At 44.4% G+C, this 10775-nt stretch overlaps 1 protein-coding gene across 2 annotated transcripts in view; it reads right to left on the reverse strand.

Moving 5' to 3' along the window:
• Positions 1-2004: 2004 nt before the first annotated feature.
• LOC134456627 (fibulin-2-like) overlaps positions 2005-10775 on the reverse strand; it is a 60386-nt gene continuing 51615 nt past the window's right edge. For both annotated transcript variants that reach the window (XM_063208047.1, XM_063208045.1), the window contains 6 exons: positions 8396-8524; positions 7279-7404; positions 6498-6614; positions 5739-5867; positions 5181-5304; positions 2005-3942 (listed from right to left, as the gene is read on the reverse strand). In XM_063208047.1, the coding sequence (XP_063064117.1) occupies positions 3585-3942; positions 5181-5304; positions 5739-5867; positions 6498-6614; positions 7279-7404; positions 8396-8524 (983 nt within the window). In that variant the 3' untranslated portion in view covers positions 2005-3584. The remainder of the gene's footprint in view (positions 3943-5180; positions 5305-5738; positions 5868-6497; positions 6615-7278; positions 7405-8395; positions 8525-10775) is intronic.

Genomic DNA, 10775 nt, shown 5'->3' on the forward strand with positions numbered 1-10775 from the left:
AATTCTGCTACACACAGGCCAGTCTATCGGCTCGCTGTTGTACACGGACTCACCTGCAGGGGGCGATGTTGTCCTTCTGCAGAAAAGGAGGCCTCAAGAGAAGAGAACCAACCAGAATGGATCTCCATTCCCTGTGTTAAATGCTCACCACCACAGTAACCCCTCATCAACTGTCGGAAGATGTCATAGGCCTTCAATTACACAGAGAGGTGCCATAGGCCTTGAATTACAAACACACAGGGATGTCATAAAGGGCCTTGAATTACACGTGACACCTCAGCCCCCGGGGTTATCACTGGTCAAATCAGTAGTAATAAAATAAAAAAGCACCAGTGCAGAGGATCCCTCTCCATAGGCGATGATGGGAGATCATCATTACAGCACATTGCAGGCGTGTCAGGACTTGGTCGGGGATCTGCTCCGCGTGTTACACGGCTGAAAAAGTTGAACTGGCACCGCTACGCTACTTATCAAATGTCATCACAGTATTAATGCCGTCTATCCCCGCGGATTTAGGCTTATGACAACAGCTCAAACTATTTCATAATGCAGAGTTACACTCTCTGAAAATGAGTGGCCACGCCTGTGAGAAAAAAGAACAAGGCTTTCACTGTGTGAGAAAAAAAGTAACTTTGCTCCTTACAATGAGACATGGTGGTGACGTTTTATTGTTTGTTTTATTTTTTGTTTATTTTTTTTTTACTAAAAATCATAAGGATCCATGAAAACAGTTTAAAATTTTGTACATCCATATAATAAATGTGCCTGAAAATAAAATCACAATTACATGTGTGAACAGCATAAAATAATGTGGCAAGGACTTAGCTTGATAGCATTATAAAACATACATAAAGCTTTTGGAAAAAAAGGGACAGTGGCTGGGAATAAATAGCGAAGCATTACAGCAGCAAACCCATTTCAACAACACATAAAAGTGTTTATCACCTTCAACCACACACTTCAAATTAAGAGTCCTCCTCCTTCCAGTATCATTGCATCTGTGAGGTAAAAAAGGAAAAGTAGACAGCATATAAATATAAAGATTTGCTTCTTGCCCCTGTTATATTGCAGTGTTATTTTTTACACTCGGATAGAATGACAAATTAAAAGTTTTGAATTAGACTCTCTGAGTGTCGAATTAACACTGCTTAACACTGCGGAATGTACTCCGATGATGTGATGGCCTTGTCATGAAGTAGGCAGTCGCAGGCATAAGAGCTGAGCAGCTGGTCATAGGAAGACATTGCAGATAAACACACGCTTGGCTGCTTTACTGTCTTTGTGCTTTGTGCTGAAGATCAGTGGTGGTGTAAACACTCGTGTCTCCCTGGACCATTTCAGCCCGGTTAGTGGTGTGTATATGTGTTGGAAATAGAGACAAAGAAGCTCCCGCACACTGTTCACATTTCACAATTTCACTGTTCACTGTTCACAATTATGAATTGCTTGAGGAAGGTCACAGACCGAAATGTTGCAAGTAAAAACTCTGCACATGTGAAAAGTGTGTGGGAGCTTCTTTGTCTCTATACGTTGGTGACCCAGTGGATCCACTCCTACGCACCTGGCAAAAAGAGGTGTGCAAGAATCGTAAAAATAGTATGTGTTGGAAATAAAAGGGTTGGAGAATTACTATGAAAAAGTAAAATATATATGCCCTATGCTTCCAATTCCATTTCCTTGTGTTTAACTAAAAACATAATATCCCATTCTGTTTTGTTTGCAAATATACTTTTTTCAATGTCTTTCAAAGTTTCAAAGCTCGTTCATTGTTGAATTCTGCAGTGTCACTAACCACCTTATTGTCACTACACTGCACACAGGGGCTTACACACGCACGCGCACGCACACACGTGCACACACACACGTGCACACACACACACACACACACACACACACACACACACACACACACACACGTGCACACGTGCACACACACACACACACACACACACACACATACACACACACACACACACACACACACACACACACACACACACACACACACACACACACACACACACACACACACACACACACACACACACACACAAAACTTGGTTTAATTTTGTTTCATAGACCCAATTCTCCTGCAGAGGGGGCTCAAGGATAGGGGACAGCATGCATCACGACTGGCGCTGTTTGAGTGCAGCCATCTGCTTATGGGCACAGCTGTGTGCGCGGTAAAGTGAGAACAGACTCTGCTGTCATACGGAGAGCACACTTGCATGACAGAGCACACGGCATGACTGAACACATAGCATGGAACAGGAACCATGTTGGGTTTGTTGGGTGGTCCACCGTGAACAGAATGAATGCTGTTCATCATCATGCGAGCTTGAATCTCACGATTTTTTTTGACAACTGGAGCAGCAAAGTTAATCAACTAGGGGCCAGGGGTCCATTCACCCTCATAATAATAAAAGGAAACGCAAGACATTTGATGCTGGAAGTTTTTCTGACATTGACAATTCTGTGGTTGAGCGCAAACATACGTACATGTATGTACAGTATAACCTTATCCAACTCTAGACTGGGTAGCAATACTGCAGAAGTGCTCATTAATCTCGATCAAAAACTTCAAATAAGTAAATTCTTTGAAAAAAGAACCTACTTCAAAGCCATCTTGGAACAAAACCCTGAATGTGAGAAGCCAAAATTAGCCAAATGCAACTTTCTTCTGGTGACAAGGCATAGAGAAGCAGAACACTCACAGCTCTGAACACAAGGTATGATGGCCTTCAGTTCAGCTCAATAGACACATTAGCAGTAGATAACATACACGGGTCAAAGACGTCCAACATGACGCTGTCCTTCAGTGCTAACAGATGCTTTTGCTTACTGTAACTGTGAAAAACATGACATTTCAAAACATTTTTTGAAAAGTGAATGCATGAAAGCCAAGCCAAAAAAATAATTAAAAAAAAATCTCTTTTTTTTGCATTTACAGTAAGCAAAAGTATCCGTTGCACTGAAGGACATGTTGGACGTCTTTGACCCACACATCAATGGAGATGCTGTAGACAGCCATACACTAGAGTACGGGGCACGGTGACGAAGACATATTCCGCCTCTTTTCCACTGCCACTTTTCTGGTAGACCTACAACTCGCCACAGCGTGATGACTTGGACGCCACTTTTTGCTTGTCAATAGGGCGCGATGCAGCTCAATCGAAGAGCAAAAAGTGGTGGCCGAGTCGCGATGTGTCGAGCTGGAAAAAGGTCCACCAGGAAAACCGGGTAGAAAAGAGGCAATACTGTAGTAGACGTTGGCCAAGAACGTGGAGAAGACCTTCAGTTGACAAGAGGGGGAGGAGCAAAGTGACATACAGTATGGTGACTTTCAGTTCAGTTCATAGACACATATAGCAGTAGGTAAGATGCTGATGGAGACCTTGCAGACTATGATGGTGGTTACAGGGCGGGCGCGGTGATGAAGACGTAGATCTTGATAAAGACGTAGGTCGTCGTGGCCAGGAAGGTGGTGAAGGAGCCTTGGCGCCAGAGCTATAGTGACCTTTAAGTTCAGTTCAGTTCATAGGCATAGTAGGTAAGCTGCGGATGGATGGGCAGCAGCTGGGCGATTAGAGGGCGGGCGCGGTGATGAAGACGTAGATCTTGGCCAGGAAGGTGGTGAAGGAGCCTTGGCGCCAGAGCCGCATCTCCACGTCGATCAGGAAGTCTCTGGGATGGTGCGGCTGCCGGTGCAGGTAGACGGCGCCCGTGTAGCTGTTGAGCTTGCGCGTGCTGAAGTAGCCCTCCTCGTTGCCGCGCGGGATGCTGATGATGATGTTGTCGCCGGCGTAGGCGGGCGAGGGCCCGATGCGGAAGATCTGCGCCGGCACGATGGTGTTGGTCTGGAAGCTCAGCTGGTAGTAGGTGATCCGCAGCGGGGAGTTCTGGCACTCCATGAAGTTGCCGCAGCTGGCGCGCTCGCACCGCCTAGAGGGGACGAGGAACATTACATTACATTACATTAGCACAGAGTTTCCCAACCAGGGGTACGTGTACCACTAGGGGTATGTGAGCACACCTCAGGGGGTACGCAGAAAAATGTGATAATGACAATTGAATAGAGTATAGTCACACTGTGATAAAGGAATATATAGAGAGCATGGTACTCATGGTACAACAAAAAGGCTTAGGGGGTACGCTAGTCAAAAAAGGTTGGGAAACACTGCATTAGCATTTAGCAGACGCCTTTGTTCAGCAGAGCCGTTCGTGACCGTGTCGGGGTGCGGCCGGAAAAAGCGCCGCACCTCTCCGGCGCTCTACACTGCATGTTGGTGAGGAACCAGGTGCTAAATCACTCGTAGACGACCTGACATACGATATGATCAGTTGTTGCAACTGACGTCTCAAGAAGGGTTTCTACCCAAAACGTCACGGAAAAATAAAAAATAAGGGGGAGAAAAAAATCCTGGTTGCAGCGGACTTTTCTCTCTTTTTATCCAGTTGTGTAACTGACGCATTCAAACACAGATATAGACACACACACACACACACGCACACATTCACTCACACACACATTCAAACACATTTCTTCAAAACGTCTGCTGGCAAAGCTGATGTATTGTAAACATGGGCATGTTTGGTGCATTCGTTGTTTTTAGACAATATGATTTTTTCCTACAGCTTACATTTTAGCCATTTTAAGTCAGGACAAATGTGAAAGCAGGCACACAGTTACTTCTAATAGTAGAACATTTACTGCATACTGTATATGGGTTTATCAATATACAAGCATGCAGCTGAATGCTGACCTAAATGCATTTCTCATTTGTTTTTTGAGTGTATAAATTGCACACAAGTCTCCTAAACTTAAAAATGCCTGACACAGTAGAGACAAACACTCGGGGGACTCAGACCATACTGTTGTTGTGTCTTGTATTTCATTCCCAGCCTCAAGCAAAACAGCAGGACGTCACTGAGTTGACAATGCATTCACACTCAGTACCAGAAAGGCAGGCTTGGTGTGTGTGTGTGTGTGTGTGTGTGTGTGTGTGTGTGTGTGTGTGTGTGTGTGTGTGTGTGTGTGTGTGTGTGTGTGTGTGTGTGTGTGTGTGTGTGTGTGTGTGTGTGTGTGTGTGTGTGTGTGTGTTCGTGTGTGTGCGTGCGTGCTTGCGTGTGTCTGTGTGTACGTGCGCGTGTGTGTGTGCATGTGCATCCGTGTGTCGTACATGTCTGAGACTCGGCGGTAGTTGTCAGGACAGTTGAAAGACAGGCAGCGATGGTCTCCCTGGATATTGTAGCACGTCTCCGACAGCGAGCAGTTATGGGTTCCACTGGTGCACTCATCAATATCTGCAAAACGCAGCAAACAAAACAGACAACAGAAATGTTATCTGGCCTGCAGGAGAATAATACATCTATTGCAGAATAGTAAATGTAAAACTTCTATGGCATGATAATAAATGTGAAAATTGTATAAAATAGTATTAAGAATGCTATTATCTTGATATCATGGACGTAGAGTTGATATCTAATCACCATAGCTTTGGGCATAATTTCACGTTCATTGCTCTTAAATATTCCCAGTGTCTACATCAGTGTTGAAAACAGTCGTGGCAAAGCACATTTTTAAGTTTACATACATGAGTAATTCACCTTACAAAATGACAAGCTGAAATTTGACATTAGAAAAAATGGTTTCCAGACAACAAAATCTCTATTGAAACAACCAAAGGAAGTAATGTTGAACTTTGAAAAGTTCAAGTAATTTTGAAGAGCTTTCTGACCTAGACAAGATCGTCCGTTAGCTGACATGGTGTAGCCATATTCGGGGCAGGCACACTGGTAGCTGCCTTCCACGTTGACACACTTGAAGGCGCAGAGGTGTCCCATGCTCTGGGAACACTCATCGATGTCTGTGGAGAGAATACAACAAAATCACATCAAGCAATTGGAAAAAGAATGGCTGATATGTATGAAGGATATAATACCCTGATAGCAAAAGGGACGTGCGTTGGACGTCTTTTGGCGTCGATTTGATGATAATTAGCATCGATTCAACGTCACTTTGCTATCAGGGATACCATGATCAATAATTACAGACATGAATTACATATCCATTATCATACACATTACATACATAATTACCAACATTAATCATACATATGAAAAAAATAAAACCAGAGTACATTGCAGCATGAATGCCTTTCATTTATTTATGTGTACTTATTTCAGTTTCAGAGAAGTAGATGTGTGCACATCCCACCCGATGGGCCAGGTGCAGGACAATGAGAGTAAATCCAAGTGAAAAAGAGAAGTCCGCGACACTGCTTGTCTATTTATTATTTAATCGAGCAACGTTTCGACCTTCAAGATCTTCATCACTTTGCCTGATGAAGACCTGAAGGTCGAAACGTTGCTCGATTAAATAATAAATAGACAAGCAGTGTCGCGGACTTCTCTTTTTCACTTGGTACTTATTTCAGTTTAGCATTTTGTGTGAGCGAGCGGATCACCACAGTGTTGTCGGGATGAGCCTTGCTTACCGTCACAGGTGTGTCCGTCCTCCAGCAGGTGGTAGCCCTCGCGGCAGTAGCACTGGTAGGAGCCGTAGATGTTGGCACACTCCTGACTGCACGGGTTGGTCAGGCACTCGTTCACATCTACATTGTGGAGATGTGTAGGATACAACACTGTCAGAAAGATGTGCATGTCTTTTATTTTCTTTAGGTTTTGTATTTCATTTTCTAATCTTTTTATTTATACTACCGGTATTTATTTATTGCTGACTGATGGAGACTCGGACAGCAAACTGAATTGCCCAATGATGGGATTAATAAAGTTTTCTGAATCTGAATCCATACATTTACACTTGGACGTTTCTTTTACATCATCTTTTTTTTGCCCCTATTGAATAACACTATGTGGTTGCTTTGGCTCATAGTAGGAAAAAGGACTGTGCTCAGTATTACTATAGCAGATCCATATGCATACTGTGTCCTTTTATAAAAGGGACATTATATAGGTAATCATTATACACTTGATGGAAAAATGGGAAAAGCGAAGAACTTACAAAACAGCAGAAATGTACACGCACGCGCACACGCACACACACACACACACACACACACGCACGCACGCACGCTCGCACGCACGCACGCTCGCACGCACGCACGCACGCTCGCACGCACGCACGCACGCACGCACGCACGCACGCACGCACGCACGCACGCACGCACGCACGCACACACGCACGCACACACATTCACACTCACACTCACACTCACACACACACACACCTTCTTCATCTGAAAGTCCCTACAGTACCTTCGCAGTTCTTGCCGTCGCTGCTGAGCCGGAAGCCCGTGGTGCAGGAGCACTGGTAGGAGCCGGGGGTGTTCTCACAGGTCTGGGCACACAGCCGGCCCGGGTAGCGCCAGCACTCATTCACATCTGCACACAGAGGCAAGCACAGGGGATGACGCATGTAGTGGGGTTCGGGGAAAAACATACACAAAGCCTGTAGCTTAAAGGGACACTGTGCAGGAAATGGTCAAAAAAGGTACTGCAAGTATGCTGCTCATTGAAACTGGACTGCCTATTGCCAAATTTGATCTTTACATGAAAGTTTACTAAGTAATAAACAAACATTTCCTAGTATGAACCAAGTAGAGTCATTTTTGCAGCTAAAAATGGCTATTTTTGGAAATTCAAAATGGCGGACCATGGAGAAGACCCCCCTTTTCATGTATGAAAAATCCAATTTTTCCAGTCATTATGAATACTTAGAATTTGATGGTGGTGGTACAGTAAGTATTCATGAAAAAGGTAACATTAGTGAATGGGCAGCATGAATTCTGGAAATAAACAACTAAAAATCTCACACAGTGTCCCTTTAACTACTGTATGAAGCTATATGCAATGGTACGACATGTGAAACTAAAGTACTGTTTCTCAACGGGGTCGGTACAGCCCCCCAGGGGGCGTTGGAAAGCTCTAGGGGGGGCGTTGGGAAGGATACAGCTGAGAAGGGGCAGTGCTTAGTTGCCATTGGGGGCATTAGTCCATTTAATTTTTTAACACTAAGGGGGGCGTTGTCCGTCTTACGATGATGTCAAGGGGGTGTAGGCTCATGATGAGGCCAAGGGGGCATTTCTTCAAAAAAGGTTGAGAACCACTGAACCAAAGGGTATAGTTTCACTGTTTTCTGAGTGTATTTGGACATCTCTACACAAGGGGGAATAAGACAAGGATGTATACATCATGTATGTTGCATGTTTGCCAGTTCATTTTCTTATTTACTGTATTCTGATCGTGCTTAGAGAGGATATGCGACTACATACTGTGAAAATATGTAGGTCTACATGTATGTACCGTATGTTGTGCAACCTGGAGATGAAAAGAAGTATAAAATGGCCACGGTACACCCTGTGGCCGTACATACCCACACACATCTTGCGGAACATGTCGTACTGGTAGCCCGGCTGGCATTCACAGCGGTAGGTGCCTGGCAGATTGTGGCAGGTCTGGCCGTCGCCACAACGGTGGACACCAGTCTGGCACTCATCCACATCTGGAGAGAGAGAGAGAGAGAGAGAGAGAGAGAGAGAGAGAGAGAGAGAGAGAGAGAGAGAGAGAGAGAGAAAAGATGGAGAAAAATAAGGAATATTAAAGGTGCACTGTGCAGGAAATGGTCAAAAAAGGCACTGCAACTATGCTGCTCATTGAAACTTCGTTGCCTATTACCAAATTTGATCTTTTCATGAAAGTTTACTAAGTAAATTTGGAAAGAAGTCATGAAAAAGCTAACATTAGTGAATAGGTAGCATGAATTCTGGAAATAAACAACTAAAAATCTTGCACAGTGCACCTTTAAGGAAGGAGGGGAACATAGGAAACGTATTAAAAGGCATTGATGGGGAAAAAAGCCGTTCGATGTAGACACTAAAGAGTAAATACCAGCAATGACAAATGGTAATGCCTTCTGTTTCCTTCTGTTGCACTACAGAGGCTGCCCCATAAACAAATGGGCTTTAAATAAGGCAATTACATTGAGGGAGTGTATATGTCTCTTTAATAAAGACTATCCTATCTGCACTGGCTGCAAGAGCTTGTAAAGTACAGGGAGATAAAAGGGAAAGTGAGTAGGGCCATTAGAAAGTGGATCTATCCTCTCCCAATTTCTGTTCTGTGAACAGAGTCTTTCCACCTTTTCTTGGACAGCAGGAGAGAGAGAGAAGTGAGTGGCAGGAAGAGATGAGGAGGGATCGGAAAACGCCTTGAGGTGAGATTCCTACCCATGTCTTCTAATAGCATGTCAGTTACAGTAAAGTCTGTATAGGGGTGCGCTGTGGCGCAGCAATGCTAAGCCCCCCACATTTGGGCTTGCATGCCCATGGGGACCCCAGTTCGAGTCCGGACGGGGGCATTTCCCAGCTCTCCCTTATCTCTCTCCATCTCATTTCCTGTCTTCTCTCACACTATCCTGCCATAATAAAGGCGAAAAAACCCAAAACATACTTCAAAAAACTAAAAAGTCCATCTTCTTGGTGGCCATCTTGGCAACGTCTCGGGGCAGTTATTTCTCTATATTTTTCAACTGCGCCTGAGCAGGATTTGCTTATGAAGTGGAAGTGAAACTCATTTTGCCACAGCACTCCACAGCACACAAGTGAACACTGCAAACTGCACACAATGAAATTGCATTTACGCCTCACCCGTGCTCATGAGATGATTGGATCAATGAGAGTCCAGCTTAGTAGGCATTTGGCTCTTTTTGCCAGAAAAGTGGGAGAAGCGCATGCACACACCATATTGGGCCCTGTTCATTTCTATGGGCATCTCGTCTCATGTATGTAGAGTGTCTCTGATGTCAGTGCCTTGGCCAGAGGCACCACAGCGCCCCCTGAATAAAGTTCCTGCCACTACAAACACAACAACTGCTCAGATGTTCAGTGCTACTACAAAACTCGATTGGTAACTCTGTGAACTCTCTGACAGTTAGGGGGTTGACGTTGTGATCAGAGGTGTTCCAGGTTCAAATCCCACCCAGGTAGAATGTATGTGGTCTCCTGAACCCACCATGGCTGAAGTGCCCTTGAGCAAAGGCACTTAACCTCACAGCTATCGATGAAGGTGTAGTAAGGAAGTCAACACACAACTGCACATAAACCCTGTGATCCCAAGACCAACTCCCTAACAATTAGGCTGCCAACAACCCGAAGGTCAACGACCCTTTTGACCTCTGTGCGACCTTCTAGAACAGACTCACAGATACATCTGTTGCTGTCGGGGATGGTGTTGTTATGTATCTGTATCCATTTACAGTGTAATTCCACAATATACATGTCCATACAGGTACACAGCAGACATGTACAGTACACGTCTTAATACATTAAACAAAGAAGCCATTAAAATAGCGTTGGTAGAGCCTACTGATTCACCTGTTGCCGTTACGGCTGGGGTGGTGAGGGTTAGGTGCAGTAGAGTCTAATTTCATAAGATTACATGACCAATTAAAACAGACAATTGAAATATAGTGTTTGCAGATACCCCTGATGTAACTGTTGCCATGGGGGCTGGCATAGGAAGGGTAGGACTAGTTAGGTATGTACAGTGTAATTCCATAATAATACTAATACATAACAATCCATAATGAAAAATGCTGATACACTATGTATACACACTAAATAGACACCATTGATATACAATGTTTGCAGAACCCACCGATGCACGTGTTGCAGTCAGGGCTGGCATAGGAAGGGTTAAGGTTGAGAAGGTTGAGAATGGACTAGGTCCGAAATGTCTGTTTCTCCAGTTAAACC

Source organism: Engraulis encrasicolus, chromosome 10, assembly GCF_034702125.1.
Source record: "Engraulis encrasicolus isolate BLACKSEA-1 chromosome 10, IST_EnEncr_1.0, whole genome shotgun sequence".
Taxonomy (NCBI): domain Eukaryota; kingdom Metazoa; phylum Chordata; class Actinopteri; order Clupeiformes; family Engraulidae; genus Engraulis; species Engraulis encrasicolus.